Consider the following 23,775-nt stretch of genomic DNA (forward strand, 5'->3'; position numbering starts at 1 on the left):
GTTTCCGGGAGGGGCCCGCGGGAGCAACCTGCGGAGCGAAGCAGCGCCGCGGCCGGCGAGTGGGGCCGGGCAGTAGAGGCAGCCCGCCGCCCTCGTCCCCACACCGGCTGCCGCCGCTGGGCGGGCGGGCCGGCAGCGCCGCCGCCATGGTGCCCAGCCAGCTACGCCTCTCCGCGGCCGTGAGTGGGGCCTGTGAGGGAAGGAGGGAGGGACAGAGGGAGGGGGCCCAGCAGGGGCGGGCAGCGGACAGGCCTCGGCGGAGGCCGCGGCCTTTATCGCGGCGGGGGTGGGGCTGGCGGAGGGGCCAAGCCGCGGAGAGGGCTCAGCCGCCCGGCCGCCCGCCCTGGGGGCCCAAGGGCCCTGCCCCGTGGGCTATGCCCCGCCGTCCGTGGCCCCCAGCGTTCCGAGGGCCGTCGCGGTGGTGGCGGGCCGGCAGGCCGCGCGGCAGGACTGGGCGGCTTTTGAGACGGCTTCGGAGGCCGTGTCGGGCCCACGCGGGCCGGTTTTCGGTGTGATTTTTCCCCGTGGAGCTCGACAAAGCTCTAATTCTAGCTGTCGTGGTCTGCTGTTACCTACCTTCTACTCACGCTTCTGTTTTTGTAGGTTTAGATCTTTAATAAAAGGGCAGTATTTTGTGGGTGCCTTTTCTTTTTGTTAGGGGTGTTCACTGTTGCAAATATTCCTCGTGATTGGTTTTACAAGGAAGGGTAGCTTAGGAGCTAATTGTTCTTGCTCTCGGCTGCTTTCCCCCAGCTGGGGGTTGCAAAGCCTCAAAGACAGCACCAAGGTGGGAAGAGTGTGTGTCCGGCCAATATGGCTCCTCAGGCCGGGTTGTGGACGCCGCGCTCCCCTCAGAGCCTCCCCGAGCACTTCGTACCAAAACGAGCGCTCGGGCCTGTTGTGGGCCGCAGCCGGGCTGTGAGCAGAGACCAGCACAGGCCCGAGTGCTGGGCAGATGAGGGGAAGGGCGGGAGCGATGCCTGTGAGGGGGGCAGCAAGACTGGGGCCACGAGTCGGGATTTTGTGTGCAGGATTGTTTTGCCCTTTTTTTTTTTTTTTTAAACTGTCTTTTTCTGTTCAGCTGCATGTTGTGATCAGGAGTCAACATGAACTATGACGTTTCACTAATGTGCATTAACCCAAGCGGAGAGGGTTGACAGTGGTGCCTCTTCTAGGTACAAATACCTTCTGTAAATGCAGTGCTGGGGAGTCCACGGTGTCCTGTGTTGACCTCAACAGCTGACATCTCTGCCTGCCATCAGCTGCGCACAGTGGTCGCACATTTACTGAGCTTAAGTTGCCATTTTTTAGGAGCCCTAAGATAGCGGGCTTGGTTCTGTTTCCAGTTGATTTGCTGTTAATTAATCCAAGATGCTGGGATTACTTAAATGTCAGTGATTTAAATTGTTCCCAAAGCATATTGGTACTTGTTTTAGTTTTGTGGTTTTGGTTTGTGGTGTTGTTTGGGGAAAAAAAAGTTCAAAGTTGGTGCAACGGACAAAACACACGAGTTATGCAGCTTTCAAGTTCATGTTTTCATAAAATGTTTACTAATTTACTAAAAGCATTCTGAGTTTCTGACAAATTCCATCAAAGTGAAGATTATATTAAGGGGTTTATCAAATCCTGAAAGTAGTTATTTTAAATTCTCTTACAATTTTGCATGTCCAGGTCTACATATGCCTCTTTTAAAATCTACTAGCTTGGCCACAAAGCTTTGGTATCTGTCCCTCTGTTGCTACGGTTCAATATTAAATATATTTTCCTTATCTGGGGTTATTGTTTGGCTTTTTTGGTGGAGAAGGTGAGAAATCAGTCTTGAAATTTCATAACATTAAGCAGGTGTCTGTTCATGCTGTCCTTCCAAAATGGAAAGACTCATTTAAGGATGAGATTCTCTGATGGAGTTCATTTTTATGTTTTACCTAAAAGTCAGGCTATCTTGGTACCGTCCTAAGGCATCAGGTCAGTAACTGTTCAGTCCTGGTCTTGAAGAGTGCTAGCTGGCGCTGCTGAAGCTGCTGGTGTCAAACCCAACTTCGGTGCAGTACCTGTCTGTCCTGCTGTTGCCTTTGAAGGAGGAGTGACCTGGAAGTGTCAGGACATCCGTCATGGGTTGTATTCTTTGTCACTCTGAATTTATGTTTGAGTGATTGTAGTGATTCAGAGGAATGGCTGAAGCTGTGAAGATTTTTCTGTGCATGCCCTTACATTCACAGTCACAGCTTTCCAAAAGACAGTCATCAACTTTGAGAGCCCTACAGTATGACTGTTGTAACAGCTTTTCTTGCATCTTTTTTTTCTCATTTGAGTCATTCCCATAATCAGTTGGGAGCTCCTTCCCGAGTATGTCTGCTTCTTTCCTGGGGCCCATCATCCAAGGGCTACCGCTTTGGGAAAATCTCCTTTTATTCGAGCTTTTCTCTTCTTGCCTGTTTTTATACTTCATCTGTCTCATGTTGACTTCCATGCTCTTTGTGTTGGCTTGGACTTTCTCCCCTTTCTAGCATGAAGGAAGCTCTCAGTGTTCATCTGGAAAGCGTTACTTTTGTCATTTAAAACATTACTGGATTTCCATGATATTTTTAAAATTTAGAGGCCAAGTCTAAATATATTTCCTGCACACTCATAATGTATTCTGCCTTCTTGAAAAGGCTACATAAGCTTCATTAATAAGAGCAACAACAGGCTTGCTATTAGAACCACCTCAGCTAGGAGATGTGCAGCTGAACTGTGGATTATCGTGGGACTGTGCTTGGAGGACTTTGCACCATTGCTGCTCTTTTGCCAATGCACAAGGCCTGCTTACACCAGACACTGCAGGCATCTGCTGCACTTTTTTTTGGTAACTGATAATTTTTCTGTCTTCTGGGAAACAGAAAACGTAAAGCAAATCAGAAAGTTCTGATTTGCTTTTGTTCAAATATATATGAATATGAGAGCTATGTCTTCTTCAGAAGGGTTCAAGAGTAGAAGGAACATTACGGTATTAAGGCAAGGAAAAAAAGTACAGTTTATTATTAATAAAAATAATTAAAAAAAATATTTAAAATCAATCCTTCACCATCAGTGTGAGAATACAGTGTTTTACATACTCTGCCTGATACAGACCAGTTGTTGATGCCAGTAGAGGATACAGTTGACTCTCCAGCATGGCATTTCTGGGAGGCATTTGCATCCAGAGAAGGCACCTCATCATAATCATCCTGAAGAGACACGTCTTTTTTGCAGATTTTGTTTTTCTCAGGTTTTTGTCTGAGGAGGAATATGATTGTAGATAATATAGAAATCAGCAATGCTGTATCAAATACGCTGGTTTTCTAACCCAGTTTCTTTTCTCATCCACAGTCTGAATTACTGAGATACTTAGGAAGTATGTGTTGAACCTTTCCCCATGCAGATGTGTAACAACCATCCTTCTTGGTTTTAGCTCAGTAAATGCTTTTTTTGGTGTTGATGCTGGTTTTCCCAGCTCTGGCAGTTCTCTTCCTGTGCTACCCCTCCAGCTGGCTGGTGTAGCTGGTTGGGGGGCTCTGGATGACCGGTCAGGAAACCTATCTGGATTAAAATAATCTTTTGTGGATAGGAACCTTGGTAACATGGGTGAATTGTTTGATCTGGTTCATGTGTACTGTCATAACTGTAACTGAGCAACTGGAAGGAAGGTACCAGAATAGGAGTGAGGGAGAGGAGATGGGATCTACTTAAGCCATTACTTCTGTTGAAAAAATTGGACATGTAACTGTGACTTGAAAAATGGAGGTGATAGGTCTGGGCATCAATCAGTGCTTGATTGTTTGATGGCATTAAGAAAAAGGATATTTTTGGTTTTCTTACATGCATTAATTTGACATTGTAGTCCCAAAGCGTGTGGGGAAAAAAGATTTCATGGCAGGAATGTTGTACTGATTAGATGGTGCATTTTTGCAGGCATATTGCTATTTTGTATTTCAGTTATCATTTCAATCAGCTTTCGAGCTACCAGTGTAAGATCCAATGATCTAGAATGCTGTACCACAGCCCAAGAAACTTTTGTTCTCATCTTTTTTTTTTTAATAATGTGGGCACATCAGTTGCTGTCTTCCAGCCCTTAGAAAGAGTAGCTCCTGGGGAAAGTACTCACCTTTTTCTTATATTAGGGAGACTGCTTGAAAGTGAAGACCAAAGATGTTTATCATACTTTTGGTTATCTGCATCTATGACAAGATTAAATATGGGTACATACACATATAAATGATTTTTAAAATGATCTTTTGACAGGCTGATGATGTCTGTCTTTCTCCTGTGTTATTTGGAACATACTCTGCATTGCCTGTTGAATTTGGTTTGGTTTAGATGTATATGAGAATTTGCACTTGCTCGCTTGCTCCCCCATCTTTCTGTCTTTTATTTATGCATGATGGACAGTACTGATTTCTAGTTATGCCATGTCCGTATTACGTTAGCAGGTATATTGACTATGTTGTCTATTATTTTCAGGCACGTGGCCATGGAGGCTATGATTCTGATTTTAGTGATGAGGAGAATGGAGAGAAGACTGTGCAAAAGACTAAAAGGTAATGTAGTACAGAGTTAACGCTTGCATTACATATTTTGTACAAATGGCCTATTACTGTGTATAGAAGATTATGCTGTGGTATGTGAAGACTTGTGTTGAAATGGTTTTTGAAAAATGAGTCCCTTTGATTCCTGCATCTCCTCATGACAAGCTTGCCAAAGCGCGTCGTCTCCCAGGGGCAGCTGATTAAGATCTGTTCTGCCATGTCCATCTGGTGACTATCTGCCCCTCAGTTCTCAGAGCAGTGTGTTTCATTTTTCCGAGCATTAGTATGGACTGCTGGGGTTTGGCTGTGCTGTTCACTTGATCCATCAGGACATGTGGAACTGCCAAGAGAGCAAGTCAAAAAAGGCCAAGTGGCAGCAGGCTTTGTAGATATAAAACACCTGCTTGGAGGAAGTGAAGAACTGATGCTGCTTGTTTATTATTTAATTTGTGAAGAGGCCTGGGAATTGGTGAATTGTGTTGTACTCAATTCTTGAAACGTAGCTACGCATCTCTTATTTGGCATCACTTTGCCAGTTGTTTCAGTGGTTCGCACAATTAGTGACCTTGAATTTTGTAGCCTGAATTCACTGTATTATTAAGATTTTTATTTATTTATGTGTTTATTTTGCTTTGATACCATAGTCCTTTGACGCTTTCTGCACCGTACTGAACGTTTTGCCTACGTATATTTTTCTTACCTTTTCCTGTCTCTCCCTTGCTCTTTTATTGGACTTTATTTAAGAAGGCTTTCTGGAAACTTTCCTAGGACTCTTGCATATTTTCCTTTGTAGTAAAATTGAAAGAATGGGTCAATAGTGTCTGCATTCTGGGAAAAAATTTCATGTATTAATCATTGCAATAATAGCAGGCATTGTGCTGTTCCATTTATTTTATAAGTATAGCTGTTCTCCATTAAAACAGTGACTGGTTTTGTTCAGTTCTCGTTTTCTTTAAAAGGCCATTACACATTATACCATTCCACTTCCTAGGTGGAATATTAACTAACCATCAGGAGCCTTTCCAAAATACCATCATTACCCTTGTTCTGGCACACCACTGCTAATTCCCAGTAGGGCTCTTCTGTGGCTTCACTGTATATGTATATATCCTTTTCTGGCTCTATGATGATATTTATTTTCACTTTAAGGAAAATAATAGTCTTAAGTTTTCTCCATATTGCCGTTTTATGGAGCCTCCTTAGGGGAATTTTGTGCCTACAGATCCTTTTGAACAAATGATACCCGTAGTTTCTAGAGTCCTATATTCCATAGCTTGCAATATAAATTCCGTGGCTTGCTTTCTACAGGTTTATGACTTCTTTCTGCCAGCTGATAGTTACGGAAAAATCTTTTCTTCACCTCTATTGAGGAATGAAACTAACTCAATATACCTTTTACTAGCTAAAGTGCATCACTGTAATTCTTTTATTACTTCATGAATTCTGAAAGTATTTTTAGCTGCCCACTAACAAGTATGGTTCACAACACAGTACTTAAGTTTTAAATTAGTAATTCTTGTGATTACACTAAGAGTGGCAGAGCTGTTTAATGAGGTGTTGAGACACTAGCATGAAAGGATGGGATAGGGTCACTAGCAGTCGCTCTTATTCAGTGAACATACTGTCCTTCCAGTTCCTACTTGCCTGTGTAGCTGAGATATATAGAGGGCTTTAAATGTAGAGTGAAACTGAGGAAACTTCAGTGTTTTTTTCATCGTGGTTCTATAGTGCTAATATTGATAAAAGTATTAAAAATTGCTCTTTTAAGCAATTTTAAAATGCTAACGGTAAGCAAATGCCCTTCCTATTTTGTTTTGCAAATGAAGTAACGTCTAAGCTGATGTTGGTTCTGGTTTTATCCATGTAGAAATCAGCAATATAACAGTTTTTGTTACTCAAGTTAGTGCAAGGTCTGGCATATGGAAATTTTATTGCTTATGTAAAGTTCTTGACTAACTTTTCTTCCTTTTTCTCCCCTACCTTTAGTATAAAAGAAGATGGCCTTCTGACAAAGCCATTCCAAAAACCAAAACAAGGCTGTGTGGTTCACAGACAATTCGCAGCTGAAGAATGGGATAGGTATCTTTTATCTATTGCTTTTGTGAGGCATTTTTTCCCTTAATGCAAAGATAGCTTTCACTCAAATGTATTTGTTATTAACAGGGAAGAAGCAAGAAAAAGAAGATTTCACTTGATAGCGATGACTGCTGTATCCTTCTATTTAATTTTTCTTCAAGTTTGAAGATGGGGCAGAGATTATCCATTATGGTGAAATACTGGGATTTATCAGTTATCACAGCAGTTGGCAGTGCAGCACCAGATACTGAGTTGTTCTTCAGATTAGCTCCTTTTTTTGCTGAGGTATCTCTGAGAATGCCTCTACTGAGTAAAGGCATTTCCACATTCTTCCTATATGCTTATTTTTCCAGTTTGAGACAAAACAATTATACGGTGAATTTTATTTAGACTGGCACAAAGGCTTGTTGCTCATTTATACAGAACATAATTCTATATAAGACTGCTATTATCTGTGGACAAATACATTTAAGGATCTATTAGTTAATTCAAAAGTATTCAAACAGCCTTAGCTTCAGTAATATCTTCTACAGATGCTTTAATGTAAGCCTGTTTAATATCATGTGTGGTTTTATTTTAGGGTTTTTTTTAATCTCTTAATCATATTTCATGCATAATTTCTATTTTTATAACTACTACCTTATTTAGTTTATAACCTTTCTCCTTTCATGTAATTTTCACCTGAGGCAGTCATTACGTGTTTTGACTGAGTGTATCTGACATACCATCAGTTCCTTGTTTGTTTAAATAGCAGTTCTTCAGCAGTAACAGTTAATAAATATGAAAGTAAAGACTAATTAAATATGGAATGACTTACTTAAATCCAGACACTCCAGTAAACAGGAAGTAACTTCTAACCTGCTTAGAATTTGGCCAGGCGCTACATAAACCATCATGCGTTTGTTGTCCTGTCCCCCCCCCGCAAAGGGGACACATATTAATCAGTCCCACTGACTTTGTAGACTGTCATTAGCCACAGAAAAGCCAGTATATTCTGAAATGACTACAAAACTCATTGTGTAGAGACTTCTGTGAGTTTCTGCCGATGTTTTTGAGTGGTTCCTGTTTAAAACCTTTACTGTTACGCAGTTTTAACGCCTAGTAACTCAAATGGGTATAGTGTGTTAAATGTGTTTAATTGTGCCAGTTAAATCTTCTGGGCTTGCTTCTCTGTTCCTTCTATTTGTGGTGGAAAGGAAAAAAAAGACACATATTGAGGTTAAATTAACTTTTTGGAGGCCTTTGGAAAATAAAATGTTCTCTCAATAAAATTCTAATGCATGTCAAAATAGTAGGTTGATACAGGTTATTCACACTGATGCAGTAGTTGCCAGGATATGTACCAGGAGATAACGTATTTCCTGATTTGCTGCTTCAGAAGCACCATACATGTTACTGGGAAGTATTTTTAAGTAGCCATGTATAATGTTTTTATTTGTGAAGATGCTTATTTTCTGAATAAGTAATTACATATTTTTGCTCAAATTATGGTACAAAATATGTTTTGAATCATAGGGGCTGAAGTGTTCTAAGAAAAGCATTACATATTTTCCTGTGATTTTAATCTCCAAACTAAAGCAGATGACTTTTCTTAGTATGTTGATGGTAAAATGTAATACATTGTTCCAATTTAGTAGCCAGGCCATTTTTATAATACAGAAATACCTGTTTTAAACCAGAACTGCAGTACCTGGAACCAGTTGTCTAAATTACAGCTGAAAAAATGAACAGTTCTATGTGTATGTGTACAGAGCATCTTTGATAAAGGAAGACAATTATAGAAAGGTCTGGCAGCTGAATGAGGTTTTAAAGATGAAATTGCCTTGAATTCTTGTATTTGGAAAGTAACTTTTATGAGAGGTAATTAAGTAAAAATTGCTACTTAATTCCTTTCTTTTTGGAAATCACTGAACTGTTTTTGAGGAAAAAAATAATTTCTGTTAAATATGTAAAAAGTTTTTATTATTTTTTTGGTTTTAAACTATGGTAAAATGAAGTTAAGTTCTGAAACAATCCTTAATTTCTTTATTCAGTATGAAAGACACAAAAAATTTGTGAATGACTACATTTTATACTATGGTGGCAAAATAGAGGATTTCCGACGTTCTGGGTAAGATCCATTAGCACTCTTTCCCCTCGTGCCCTGTTATGTACAGTTATTAAATATATATTATAGCTTTGCGGGGAGGGGTGTGTGTGACTATGTATCAAATTACTAATTATTTTTGTCACAAATAGTAACTGCAGTCATTGTAATTATCCAAAACTCAGAATCACCTTGTTTCATTTTGCACCATTATTTTTATATAAGAACTTACCATGAGCTGAATTATTCTTGTTCTGTTATGAAAAAGGAAAGATGACAGGTGAGCATTAATTGAGGGTACATTGAGAAATATCTGGCAGTACCTTCAAAAAAACAATCTGAAACCCTTTTGAAATGTGCAGAATTGCTATCCATTGTCCAGAATAATGATAGCCTTCTTTAGAGCTGTCTATAACTGCCTTCTAACATGACTGTCTTCAATAAAAAGTACAAAAAGTATTTTCAGACAGGATCAAGTCATCCACGGTTTCAGTGGCCATTTTCCACTGTGGATTTTTCATTTGGGAAAAGGTATGCTAGGGAATAAATTTTTTAGTAGTTTTATTCCATAGCAATATATTCCTTTATGCAGTGAGGCAGAGATCACAACTGTGAAATACTGATGTCTACCAAATTATTATTTTACTGACTTTTCACTTTAATGTTACATGTACTAAAAAAAGTGTGTCCTTTTATAGAGCAAATGACAAGACGGATCTTGATGTTATTAGAGAAAACCATAGATTCCTGTGGAACGAAGATGATGAAGCAGACATGAATTGGTACTTGAAACTATTATAGAACATGTTATTTTTATATCACTTGTACTAAATTTATGGTGTCCCTTACTAATTAAGAATTACTGTGCATACTTCGTGATCATTCTTTTATCTTTAATATATTTAAAAATGAAAGACCTTTAGGAGGTCTTTCATATTGTAATATTGCTCAGTGGCAAAATGAATTGATGACTGAAAGAACTAAGGAATATTTGTGCATTCTCTGAGATCCAAATGACTGTTCTGAAAAGTCTGAAGGAAGCCTAGTTTGAAAAAATACAGTTTAATTTGTGCTGTACATATAATTTATATGTATTTTTCCAGTTTTCTCGAAATTACTCCTTAGCTCAATGAGTGTATTTCTGTTGCATTTCTAGCTCTGCAGCTTGTGTTCTTTGGAGGAAACAACATGTCTTTGTCTTGCTAATGTCATTACAATGTAAAATGAACTGTATCATGTTCTATGTTTAATAAAAAATAATACGTTTTGTTATAGGGAGAAGAGGCTTGCAAAGAAGTATTATGATAAATTGTTCAAAGAATACTGTATAGCAGATCTCAGTAGATACAAAGAGAATAAGGTACGTTTCATTTTTGTAAATCATCTTGATTTTAAAGTATGTTCTTTTTTAAAAATTGCCTTGTGATTTTGGATATGTTGTGAAAGCAGAATGTTAGTACCCCTTCCCTAGAAAAAGAGTTGTGAGAACTTACGAAGTTATTTAATAAACAGCAGCAGTTTGAATCCAAGCATTGTCACTGCCCCAGAAACGTGCTTCTGTGGGAATAAGAGCATTTCTGTCAGATGGTGTTTTAACAAAGAGGTACGTTGTGTGTAAGAAAGGCAGAAAATGCAGAGAGGTTAAGGAAAGAAGGCTGGAGAGGTTTGCCTGGAGAGAAACACTAGATGAAGCCTAAAAAAACCCTGGGAATGTTACTGTTTAAAAAAAAAAAAAAAGGGTCTAAAAAGAGAGAGTTTTGTACTTGAACGCTGGCAGAAACAGTTTCTCAAATGTCTGTTCTAAAGCAGCGTCTTTTGCTGGTTGTTCCTTTCTGTTTGTGGAAACAGGATTTGTATGTTCCTTGTAAATACGTAGAGTTTCTTAAGAGAAACAGCCCAGTTCCAGCACCAGTTGTCATTTCCAAGGTTTTGACTGACTAACCTCTTAATGAAAAAGAATATGTGAATTTTCTATTGTGATTTTGCAAAGAGCGTTGCCGAGCTCAGATGCTTCTTAGTGTTGTTAGCCCCTAGTAACAACCCAGCCCTGCAAACAGTGGCTATATAAAGTTCTTTGAGACTATTTATAGTATTGAAAATTACATTCATGGGTAAACATTGGCAAGGACTGGGCTTAAACTCTAATATTAGGCAGAAAAGATGACAACCTTCTAAAGAAAATTGGAACAGAAAAATGCAAAAATTAAATTAAAATTGTCAAAAAGTACAATGCTGAAGATGTCTTCCCTCCTTTTATTTTGAGTAAATTTAAGTTTACTTTCTTGATGTTGTTTCACATCCCTCGGTCTCTGTCCCACTCCTCCCAACTGATTTTTCCCTCGAGCATGCTTACAGATTTTGTTTCTTTCGTTACTGTGCCAAGTTTCCATATGTTTGCTGTCTTTTGTGGGAAACTGTTCTGGTTTTTGTGTGTGTTGTGTGAACAGTGTTTTCCTGTCAGACTTCAAATGTGGCTGTCCTAACTTTGAGGTCACTCTGAATTCCTATTTATGCTCATAAATCATTACCTGTATTTTTGGAATTGCCATGTCAGCGTAACTCCGCTGTATCATATAATTTGTTCTCTTATGTTAGGCTATGTTTTCTGTTCTCAAATATGATCTGACTGTGTGAGAGTCCTTTCTTAGAAATTCTTAGAAAAACAGAAAAAAATCAGATTTTTCTCAATTATTGATTTATCCATGCCCATGTTTGCTACAGAAGGATGTCAAAGCAGGTTTTTTTTTCTTGCAAGTCAGAAATAGGCCTCTGATCCTATTCACACCAATGGAATGCAGTCTGTGCTTTCAGATTTTTCCTGTCTTGATTCTTTTTCTGCCTTTCCAGAAACTGGAAATTGGATATCTTTAGCCCCTTGTGCCTTCCATTTTGCAGTGCTGGTGCTGTGAGGGGTGCAGGGTGGGTAACAAGCTTCTCAGCTGGCCAGCCTTTCATATGATAGTTGTTGATGCTTTACATGATGATGCTTCATCTTGATATAAGAAAGAAGTTTTGGTCTCATCTACGCTCCGTTTCCCACAAAAGGTTGGACCAGATGATCTTCTGAGGTCCCTTCCAGCCTGGGCTGTTCTGTGATTCTGTGATTCTATATCCTGCTAGGTGGTATCAAAGTGAAGTTGGAGATCAGTGTTCTGTGACGTTTTTAATATATATATATTTTGCATAGAAGGAGACTTGTGCATACATACACATCTGTCTTCACAACTGTGAAGACAGTTTTGCTACTAGCCAAAATCTTCTAGCCAGCTAATTCTGCTGAAGACCTCTGCGTAAAGATCGTAGCTCAGATCTCATTTAGAACTTTTCTTCTAAGAACACTGTTTTCCTAAGTACTAGATAATGATAAGGACCAGTTTCATGGGAGGGGCTCTCCTGAAGTCTGAAAAATAAGCAGAGCACCTTGTCAAAGACTGAAGCTCAAAAGAAAACGGTAAGAAGCCCCAAGACACATGAACCCCCGAGGCCACAGCCTCATTCCAGTTGGTGGTTCAGGCTGTTTCACTCACATATGTGCATGCATACACACGTACGCACGCAGAGAGATGGCTGGGACACCCCATGTCTCATAGCAGACCCCACTGTGCTCTCATCCTCAGAGATACACAGGTACTGTCATACCCAGAGCTGGCCAGTGGAGACCCAGTTGCCCTCCTTGCTCCCAGGCAACTTCACCTATCTGATGGCTAGTCTGGCTTGGGCTTCGCTGGTGCTCACACGCTCAGTTGCACACCTGCACTCACCTCAGTTGCTGGCACTGCAGGCAAATAGGGCCCTGTGACCCACAATCCCACTTTTCTTTGTGTAGTTAGGACATATAATCTTTCCCTTCTCTCTTAATGAGAAATGCCAAGGTGACCCTCTGGTGTGAGGCTACTTAAAGACACTGGAAGAGTGTTCTCTGACAGCTCTTGCTTGTGATAGGTCTGTTACTCCTTATATTTTCCCTAGATCAGAATTTTATTAGGTCAAGGTTGTCTGTGAACTTTCAGTGCATCTTGTCTGCAAGCTTTGAGGATGATAAATGACCATCTGTATTGTCAGATAATTGAGTTCTATTGTCAGTTTTGTAATGCAGTAAGTTTTAGTTCAATATGCATTGGACTAGAAATGTTCTGTTCTCTTTGTTGTCTTATTTTCCTAGAAAGGTTCTTATTTGCTGTCTCTGTGCTTTGTTTTGTAACATAACAGATTGGAAATGTCTCCTGTGTGCTAAGAAATGAAATCTGCCTGACACCTGGTCATTAAACAGAACACATTTTATTCTTTTGGTTTTATTTCCAGATAGTTTTCAGATTTCTAGGCCAGCTTGTCTTCCACTTGGTAATGTCAATATGTTTGCTTTTGTCATTGTTTTTCAGCATGGAGGCTTTCCTGTGGAAATAAATACGTTTAAAATACCTGTGGTATTTTTCTGCAGTGTTGTCTAAATGAATACATTTCTCTTTTTCTGAAAGAGGTGACTTAGACATGCTAGTTGTTGCTGCAGCCAATGCATATTACACAAGCAGTCCATATTTAATTTGGAAATTCTATTGTTTATGGATGTTAAATGGTCTTTCACATTTTTAAAGCCATAATTTCATATTAAGTTAGCCATTTGACACTCTTGTAAAGCATCTGTTTTGGAGTAGTTGTACTTGGTCTACGTAGTAGAAATAGCTCATTTAGGATCTTGTTGAACTAATGTAACAAAGAAGAGACAGATGAATGCTGTCTGCTGGCAATGCTTTGCATTCCTTAATATTGCAGGCTGGCTATTCAAGAACCTACTCTAATTTTTAATTTTCCTCTATAGTTTAATCTGTTACTGATATTTCAGCTTAATTAGAGGAATTCAATTATATTTACTTCTTATTTTATTGTTTCTTCTTAGCCTTGGTCATTCTCTGTCATTTTTCACTAGTTGGTGGAAGAATGATTGGCAAAAATGAATGTGCATGAGGATAACTTTTATCCTAGATGTACTACAGGTGGTTCTGGCTCCCTCCTTTCATTTATTTTGCTTATTTTTCTTGATATCATTACAGAAATGCTCTGTAAGGATATAATCTGTCAAGTTTAGACTGTGAGGGAAAATTTGTACAAAAGTCTACTTCAGTAGCAAAAGTAAGCATGGATAAGTTGGAGATCGGTGAAGTAGCCGATGGACTATGAAAAAGCAAACATGCAGATAAGGTCGAATTGTTTTTTTTAATCTTTATCGCCAGCAGCTCACACATGGAAAATTAGTGCCAAAATACTGTTGATGTTTAATCGTAAACTTGCACTATTTTTCAGCTGCATCACAAGCTTTTCAGAATTAGAATAACCTGTAAAACGTAAAACAGCAAATGTCCTTTAAAAGAGCAAAACCAATTACCATCGCTCTTTGGATCAAGTGGTTTCTATTATGAATTCTACATTTACAGATGTATTTTACATTGTGTTTTCACTGAACTGTTGAGCACATTTCTTGGTTTTTACAGTTGATTAATTTTGAATTGACTGAAGCATGAGCGGTATAAAGGTACTTTAGACCACGCTGCAGGTGTGTAGACTAGGCCAAGCACAACCTGATCCAGCCATAGCAAACCCATACACAGTTTGACAGCAGTGTCTTCTCCTGTGATTTTTTTACCAGTGAAACCAGTAGATGTGAAAACATTGTTTATCTTACAATACCAATTTGAAAATTAGTGGACTGATTTAAAGAGGCAAATATTTTGTTGGTATACAAATTTTTAGTTTCCTAAGACATCTTCTTTGTAATATACCGACTTGGGGAAGATCAGTGCTGACAAAACATTTGGCTATTGATGTCTTTCTGCTCAGTTTTTTCACCTTTGTTATTATGGTGCAAAGCATTTATATGACAGCATGGCACGTTCTTAAAAGCCAAAACTTTTGGTTCCCTTGTTTTTTCTGATGTTCTTTGAACCACATATCACTTTGTGCATGAGAACTCCATGCTTTTGCCCTTCAGATAAAGAATTATTATGGTTTATTAAAAAAATCAACATTAAAGACCACACACAGCAAAGATACGTGTACTTTTGTAGCATTTAAAATTAGATTAAAAACATTAAAAATCAGTCCAGTATATTACAGAATTTATGCTACTGCATCTACAAAATGCACATTTGTGTGGCTTCAGTCTGTAAGTGCACCAAGAGAAAGTTCATATTGCAAAGGATGCTTTGGAACACAGGTGCCAAAGATGGGCTTTACAGCCATTTTTGTACCTCCTTGATTTTGTAACCCTCGTCCCCCTCTTCCCTTCCCATCTTGTAACGCGAAAATCAGAGCCTGCTTTGCTTACACAGCAGCAATTTCATATTGTTGTCATCCTGTGTTCATGAATTTGAGATTAAAATACAAGACAGCCCTTTTGGAGAAGTTGTATGCCTCTGAGTTTTATCGCCTGTTTGTACTTGTTAGTGAAAATAAAATTGTTTTCCCCAGGCTGTTGTCATGCCCTTCCATCTTCAATCTTTTTACTAGGCTACTTGCCATTTTGAGAGGATGAAGGAGATTCTACTGGAAAACAAAAATAATAGATGGGTTATCTATATGTGAAGTTTCTAGGCAATGTAAAGAGAAATACAACTGAGTTGGATTCTGTGTTGGGTTATTTGGTTTTTTTGTCTTCAGGGTGTAAGAGGGGATCCATTGATAGGTGCTAAATATGACTTTCCAGTATTCTAGTGGCCTTCTCAGATTTCAGTGTGGACAAAATTGCAATGAAGTATCTAGTAAAGTCAGTCTATTCTAATTTCCTATTTGTTCTTCTGCCTGCTATGAAGCCATTTAGAAAGTTGCTGTTCGGTACTGAACAGCATGTACTGGAGTTTGAATTGCATGTGTAAAGTGGAATCCTTCTGGCGAGCAGAGGCAGAGAGACATTTTTAATTATTAGAGAAAAAAAAAAAATTTTAGTAACCAGAATTGAATGGATGAACTATGTGCAGGACATCAATCAACTGAAATTAGTCTTTACATCACTGAATATGTTGACTATTCACAACTTAATTTTGGTTCTTATCTTAACAGTTTGGATTTAGGTGGCGACATGAGAAAGAAGTAATTTCAGGGAAAGGTATGCTGTCTTTCATTTTATACTACATTTTTCTTCAATGCTTTTCTTGCTTTTTTGCATCATTTTGTTAGTATTTGACAATACTGGTAATTTTATCAGATAATAATGGACAATAAATTGACCTAACTTTTAACTTTGCTGGTTTATGCCACAAGCTCTAGAGTGCATGCTGATCTGCATATATTAAGATTAAGAGAACATATGGTCTATTTTCACAAGGTTGGATTTGTAGTGAACGACAGCATAATGCATTTGATAATGTAGAATTTCATGGATATGTTTTTTAGCTGCTTTTCTCCAGTAGTTCTGTGTTACCTCATTAGTCCTTGATATCTTTAATTGAAGTCTCTCAATACTTTTCCTCAGGAAATAACTTTCTTAACGGTTTTTCCAGTGCTGCTTTGCAAAATGTTAACTTTTTAATTAAAGTTCCATGTGTGATGTCTGTTTCAGGCTAAATTGATTTTGGAAGTTTCAGTGGGAATCAGTGAGAATGGTTGTCATGTCTCCCAACCTTATTTCTAAATCAGTAGCTTATTCTGGCTACTTCTGCGTGTGAGTTCTTACCGATGTGTTTTAGGGACTTTGCACAGTGGTGCCCGTGCCATGGCCTAGGCTCAGGGACTTTTTCAAGTAGCCGAACAAGCAAGAGAATGATGTGAATTTATTGCTGTTCCTGTGGTAGGTCTTCACACACATGTATGGTTTTCAGAAGTCATGCATGCGCATGCAAGGGAATTGTCTGGAATGATACTGTTGATCAGAACAGTTCTGTAAACAGTTATATTTATGATAATATATTACAAGAAGTTAGAAATACATTTGTTTTTTAAAAAAATTATATCATATTTCACAGGAGGAAGTGTAAATGGTGGATTTTTTAAAGCAATAAAGATTAAAGCTCCTAAATGTAGTTGTAGTCATATGTTGCATTCAGCACTGTAGACTGTATTAGCAGATAGTTACACTTGAAATATGTTTTATTTTCTGCTTTAAAAAAAAATTAAATGAGAAATGAGTAATTTATGAACAATTATGTCTTCATGAGGACAAAGAATTTGAAGCTGCATTGCACTTTTAATATCTGGTACCCTGTATTTAAAAATGTGGGAGAAAGTGCAGAATTACATGTTTCAAGCTTTTTAATGAAATCCTTATGGAAAGCGAACAACTGGAACATAAGAATTGAGAAATAGTGTCTTTCACCACTAAGGGGCGCAAGAATTCTACCTTATCTCGTGTAGTAGGTGCATTTTCCAAGTGCGGTTTCAAATGACCGTTTTGAAAAAATGCATGAATCTTTAATGCCTTTGTTTTGCTATTTCTAAGTATGAATCAGTAATACAAATTGCTTTGATTAAATGTAATAAAGCATTCATACCTACCTGTCAGATAATTCACGTTAAAAAGGGAAAGCATGTGCTTATTTTAGCTGGGACAGTAATAGTGGTGATGAGGACCACTGCTGGTGGACTGTACTCTGGTTTGGGGTATGTTAAGACGGCAACATAGGAATGGGTTACTCACATTTGGTTGCTTTTGTGTCTGACGTCTGTAAGGTCATGGGGAAGAAGAAGGCTTAGGATGAATGAAAGAAGAGGTTATCATTTGTATTACTAATTGTAAATGCCAGTGATTTCTTTGTCTTCTTTTCTTTCCCTCTCCAAACTTTTGCCATAGGTGTTTTGAAAGGAGGTCATAGTGGAGGTTGCTGTTGTATCAACTTAAATTTAAAATGTAACCTTAATGGCAGTTAATAGCATAAGAACGTTGCCAGTTTCTATAAATGGTTCCACAAAATTAGCATGTTCTTGGATAAAATCTTAAGGTAGAAATCCAACTTTAAGTTTTATAAATCTGTGGAATAGTAGGCACATGGTTAGTTGGTCTGCAAATAAATCCTTAAAATGAAAAGCTTTTAAGCTATTTAAAAAATCTATTTGACATGCCTTCCCAAGTACTTTTTCTCTACTTTCAAAGCAAGAATAGTAAGGTACAGCAGAAAATTTTAAAATAAAAGGTATTTTAGGCAAAAGGTGATAATGGTAAAAGTTTTCTGTAGGAAAATAGGTAACAAGTTCATTGGGTAGAGGTGAAATAGGACTTTTTCAGCAATATGCAGAAAGAGCAAAGCTGAACATGTGGGTGTATTTGCTGTTTTCTGCATATTTGTAGATAAAGTAGTAAAATACTCAAACCGGACATTATTTGACAAGATAGGGTTTAATACCTGCAAATTGGTCTACTCCTTTCCATTTTTTCACTATTTCATTGAACTAATGTTTCACTTTTAGAATAGTAGTGTCTTAGCTTATTTTATACATGTATAAATACACATATCATATGCTTTACCTTATTTAAAAAGAGGTTCTTCCAAACCCTTTTATATTTATTTTTTCTCCATGGAAAATAGGTACCATATATCCATATACTAATCTGGCACATCTGAGTTCTGATCAAAATGCACTAAAATCAGTCTTTTCCTAAGTATATTTAATTTTCAGTATTTCTTTTAGCTGGTAGTACTTACATTTTCCACCTATTCTGCTCTTCTGCAAGAAGCAGAAGGTGCTACTAGTTTTTGAAGGCACGCATTTAACAGCCAGATTGTAGGAGTTACAATTCTGAACATGAAGGGAATAACTTCCCTGCAGCTCATAGCAAGGTGACAGAACTTCAGGTGGAAATGGAATTTTGGACATACATTTTTCTTGCTGATTAAATTAGGTAGCTGTCCGCTTGGCACGCTGGTTACTGTGTCTTCCTTTCTTGGACATCTTAACTGTGCGAAAAGTCATGTTTCAAGTACTGAATAGTCTGGTCTGTAGTTCCCTTTGATTTGGGTTCTCTGTGTACATGATTGGGATTATGATGATCTCTTACTTTGCAAAAATATGTTTTTTAATGCTTTTATGACATTCAGATGTACTAAAGTGATAAATACTGATTAAAAAGCCTTCAGAAGGAGTGGAATTCTGTACTCAAGTGAAGGTTTGAATACGTGTTGTAGGGATTGCAGTGTGAAAGGAGGGTAAGAGAAGCCTGGCTGTTCACACATGTGTATGGCACGGAGCAGGGATCTACTAAAAAAAAACCCACTATGATTTCAAATATTCAGATGATCATAAATGCAAGTAAATTTGTAAGGGCACAGAATTATGGTGGTTTACACCGTCAGGTTCTGGTTTACCCAAGAATTCACTGCTCGCCTTAGCAATCTGAAGATACCGTTTCAAGTATATTCTTGTGAACATAGCCAGTTTCACATCCAAAATGGATTTTACATACTATAAAGACCAGCTAATTATAAATAAAGCTGACGTATCTCTCTTTTCTATCTGCCAGTTTTTCTGGGTTTGTTTCGGGTTTTTTTTTCAGAAGATGGGAAGTAGATAGAGTCTGGTTAAGGTCCAAAAAGTTTTATGTAGTATAAATTTTTCCTTGTAGATTTTTACTTCTTTATAACAGATATAAATTATTCCTGATGACAGCCATACCTTACATAGGGTGAAACATATTTAATGGATATTAATTTGAAACTTTTTTTAACGGGAGTTGTGGGGTTTTTTTTTTTGCTTCAAGTGTCAGCATTGCAAGTGGTTTTACATTGCAAACCTGAAGTATTGGAGGACACTGCCAATCCATTACTTAGCAGCTTAAGCAGAATGTTCTGAGGTTAATCGTTCACCAACAGTCCTGCTTGTGAGCCTATTAATACACATCGTTACCACCAGCTCTGCATACAAATCGGTCATCTGCAAAAGGAATATATGTATCTTTATTACTGCAATATTGGGAACCCAGTGGTGTAAACAACATTGATTATGTTTTAAAACAGATTGTTTTAAAATTAGTGTTGTATTCAACATAATAAACTCAAGGAAGCTTTTAAAGCTGCCATATAGTTTCTCATAGAATTGGATTTCCTTTTCTTAAAAGTGTTTATGGAAAGTCATTAGAATACAAATTATATGTCCAGTGTATCAGATAAACTAGTAAGGTAATAAGGACATGGACATCTTAATTTTGTACATAAATGATACTTTGAAGAGTTTGATGTCATTAAAGGTCAATGTCTGAATCACACCTCCTGATCCATCAGCCTCTGATAAGTAATTGTTTAAGGTACAGAATGTATCCTAGTGACGTTAATTTCTTCAGAGTTCATTATTAGGCTCATTATTTCTTAACATGTGCCTTTGTGTATACATAGTAAAACACAGTTCGAGTTATGTTCTTTCTTTGCAAATATGCAATATTAGACAAGTATGATTGATTGCTTTGTCATTTTCTGTTACTGCTCCCTTAATCTAGATGTGACTTTTAGATTTGGGATTTTTTATTTGAAAGAAATGGAAAACAAAAATCAAAACCTGAGCAAAATTGGACCTAACAGCCCCAAATCTATGCTTGTTAATCATTGAACCATGGTTTGCTGTTTTTGACCTCTTTAAAGGTCAGTTTTCCTGTGGAAATAAGCACTGTGAGGAGAAAGAAGGCCTGAAGAGCTGGGAGGTGAATTTTGGTTACGTTGAACATGGTGAAAAGAGGAATGCACTTGTGAAATTGAGTAAGTCAGCCCTTCACGGATACGGACACTTAAAAGCAGACAAATGTCTTGTGCTTTAAAAGCTATTGAGACCCAATGATAATTTTATTAGTTCATGCAAAATGGAAAATGCTGAATAGGAGATAATTTTGTTAAATTAATTGCAGGTAGTATGATGGTCTTGATAGAGAGAGAACGGCTGTTATCATGTATGACAAGGTTGTTACAGGTTGAGCACTTCGTGCTGTATAATTGGTGGTGTCATTAAATTAGAATCACTGATTATAAGCTGTTTTGTATACAAGCATGTCTCGTTCTAACAGACAATATTGCATTGCAAGGAGGGTTTCATCGTTGCCGTTGCTTAATCAGTTTTGTGGCTTAGGAGTCCTTGGGGCTTTGGACCAGGCAACTTCTTGCACACCTTCAGCTCTACCAATTTAAAATACCTGTGTTTTCTTCCAAAAATTCTAACTTTAATTAAATCACTTCCTTTCCCAGTCTTGTCTCTTGAGTGGGATTTTCTTGTTCAGTATGATGTACATTTTGATACGTTCATCAGATAATTAAATTTACCACAGTTTACACAGTTACTTTGTATAAAACAAGCTAATGGTGTGTTTTTCGTTTGTGCACAAAGCACTCCATGTGGCAGCACTTGTTCTCTGGCAAAGCTCTAAGAGTCTTACAGTTCTTCACTATAATTGTAGAACAATTTGATCTGTCCACAAAGATCCATAAAATGGGATATCTCTACATGATAAGCACTGATATGTTTTGATGAAGATTTGCCAGTGCTAAACCTGTGATCTTTCTCCAGGTTTAGTAAAATCTGGGTTTATACTGAAGACCTTTATCATGGTGTTTTTCTCAACCCTGGCTGCAATTACACTGTAACTTTTGTTTTGAAGAGAAAGCTACTGAAATTGAAGATAGTGTTCTGTTTACTTTTGTGTATGTATTAATAAGTTCTGTTAATAATACTTAGCAAATACATGGGTGTAATGTTCTCATCCTCTCTTTTTCAGGACTATGTCCAGAGTGTTCCTACAAACTAAACTTTCATCACCGGTAATGAAATATTTTGAAAATACGGGTGCTGAATTATTGATAGATGACAGTTATGATGAACAACAAAGAGGGGCAAAACTTCAGCTAGATGATTAGGAACTTCATTTATGCAGAAATAGATTCTGTTCTGGAGTCGCTGGCTTGGCACTGTTGAGAGTTAGATATTTTTGTGCTAATGAAAGTACAAAACCCCTAAAACTGGAAGAATCTCATCCCCCACCCCCATGAAAGTTTCTTTTACTTAATCTCAGACCAGTGTTTATGTTTTTTTTTTCTGAAAGTTTATGCAAAACAATGTCATTTTTGTTTTCCCTCTTGCTGTGTTTAAGAGCTGGAATGCTTTTCCTTTTCTTAAAAATAGTGGGTTTATGTGTGAGTCAAGCAACCATGCTTTAAAATTTTGAATTTGAGTATTTGTTCTTTGAGAATCACTTGTTGATAGGAGAGAAAAATAGTGATTTTTTTTTTTGAACCTATAAAATGTGTGCATCAAGCTTTGATTTAGTTTTTATTATTATCTATAATCTTACTGAATTCCACAACCATTGACGCTCAGTTTTTATGATTTTCTGAATCTTGATGCGTCATTAGCTTAGTTGCACCACTCAGTAATTCAGCCATACATTTATCTGAAAAGCATATGAAAGGGAAACCTTTGAGTGAGGAATGATGATTTCTTTTTTAAAGTAACACGAATCAAAAGTGAGCCTAGATGGATATATCCAAGCTAGTTAATTAATCCATTTAAAAAGTTAATTCATATTCAATTTCATTAAAGCACTGTGTAGGCACATATTAAGAAGGAAAATTAACTAACTGGGATTAGTTTGATTTATCTTGCTGCTTTTTGGAGCTAAAATTGTAAAACCACTTGAATTCAGAATAACCGTGGTCGAACATTTTCCCTTTGTCAACTGCAGAGTAATACTTACTTTGAAACAATTTTAGTGACTTCTTTGTGTAAAGAAGCAGGAAAAAGTTAGCCTATGATCATACAATAAGCCTGTATAAGTAATGCTGAAAATAAAATACAGGGGTTGTTGGTCTGCAGCAGGTTCTTAGGCTTGAGATTCTTCTCCCTCAGGTTTTGTTGCTATCAAATATGAAAATACATTTGAAAACCTGTATTAACTGTGGTTTTCTCATTACGTATGTACAAAATTGTCGGCTAAAAGGGAAAATAAGATCTCAATGTAAATAGGAATTTGGCATGTTATTTTTATATATATTTTTATATATGTATCTTTAATCCTTGATTGCCAATTCACTGTTTTTGTTGCCTGCATCAGTGTCATTTTAGCAGCTTTAGCATTCACTGACCTTTGTCTTTAGCTATAGAGCTCCTATAGCACTTTTCATTTTAATGAGATTATTTTTTTCAGTTTAACTAGTGATTTGTTTCAGAAAAAATGACAATTGCTTGACTGAATTAAATGCTTAAGACTTACTGTTGCTTGAAGAGCACATATAATATGTATGAGAAGGTGTATGTTCATTTTTTTAAAGGAGGAAAGAAGCCAAAGCACACAAGAAAAGAGGCACAGCTGTACCGAACTCTAAAGAGCCAAAAATTAAGAAGACAAAGTTATCTTGTTCAGCAAAAAAGAAGTCAAAAAAAAAGACCCATAAAGGTAAATATAAATTTTAGACCTTCAATTTTTAAAATATTCAACTATGTTAGTTGACTCTTAGTTTTGCTATAGCTACATATGTATAGATATAGATATATAATTATGTATAAATATAGATATGTAACTTTCTTGACTATGTAACATAGGTCACCAAAAAAGATAAATTTCTTAGATGAAATGTCCTAGGTGAACAAAAAAGATAAATTTGGAAAAAAAGATAAATTTCTTATATTTTACAAAAAGGGAGAGCCTTTTGAAAAGTATGCGTTGCAAGAAAAATTTGTTCAAGACTTGGGCATTGCATAGCAGAAGGGGTTGTGAAGTATTTAATTCCTGGAGGTGTTTGGGTTGTTAGATAACCTTTTTACACCACAGATCTTGGGGTAATGTATTTGAGCTCAAACTGATGACCTTTGAACTCAAGCGAAAACCAAATCTTTTTACTTCAGTGTTTGCTTGCTTTCTTTGAACGTATGGCAGGTGCATGCATGTGCACATTCAAGTGTAATGTGTTGTGATATAAATCTCCTTCTTAAACAATTTAAGATAACTGATAAAACCAAGACAAGCTTACAATTTTTTAAATAGTGTTTCTTTCCAGATCAGGTTTCTTCAGAAGATTCAGACGATTCTGATAAAGGTAAAGTACTTTAACATCTTCTGCATTTTATGTCTTTGTAATAAGTTGTGTTATTTCATGGTAATTTGTCATTGGTCTTAGT

General features: G+C 37.2%; 1 protein-coding gene across 1 annotated transcript in view; it reads left to right on the plus strand.

Moving 5' to 3' along the window:
* The window catches only part of LOC142063852 (protein FRA10AC1 homolog), a 26,392-nt gene continuing 2,617 nt past the window's right edge, over positions 1–23,775 (plus strand). The window contains exons 1-12 of the mRNA XM_075108148.1: positions 1–179; positions 4,480–4,556; positions 6,531–6,623; positions 6,708–6,753; positions 8,654–8,730; positions 9,405–9,488; positions 9,982–10,066; positions 15,757–15,802; positions 20,259–20,372; positions 21,380–21,422; positions 22,929–23,053; positions 23,655–23,693. Coding sequence (XP_074964249.1) covers positions 147–179; positions 4,480–4,556; positions 6,531–6,623; positions 6,708–6,753; positions 8,654–8,730; positions 9,405–9,488; positions 9,982–10,066; positions 15,757–15,802; positions 20,259–20,372; positions 21,380–21,422; positions 22,929–23,053; positions 23,655–23,693 — 862 coding nt within the window. The 5' untranslated portion in view covers positions 1–146. The remainder of the gene's footprint in view (positions 180–4,479; positions 4,557–6,530; positions 6,624–6,707; positions 6,754–8,653; positions 8,731–9,404; positions 9,489–9,981; positions 10,067–15,756; positions 15,803–20,258; positions 20,373–21,379; positions 21,423–22,928; positions 23,054–23,654; positions 23,694–23,775) is intronic.

Source organism: Phalacrocorax aristotelis, chromosome 12 (genome assembly GCF_949628215.1).
Source record: "Phalacrocorax aristotelis chromosome 12, bGulAri2.1, whole genome shotgun sequence".
In the NCBI taxonomy this organism is placed as follows: domain Eukaryota; kingdom Metazoa; phylum Chordata; class Aves; order Suliformes; family Phalacrocoracidae; genus Phalacrocorax; species Phalacrocorax aristotelis.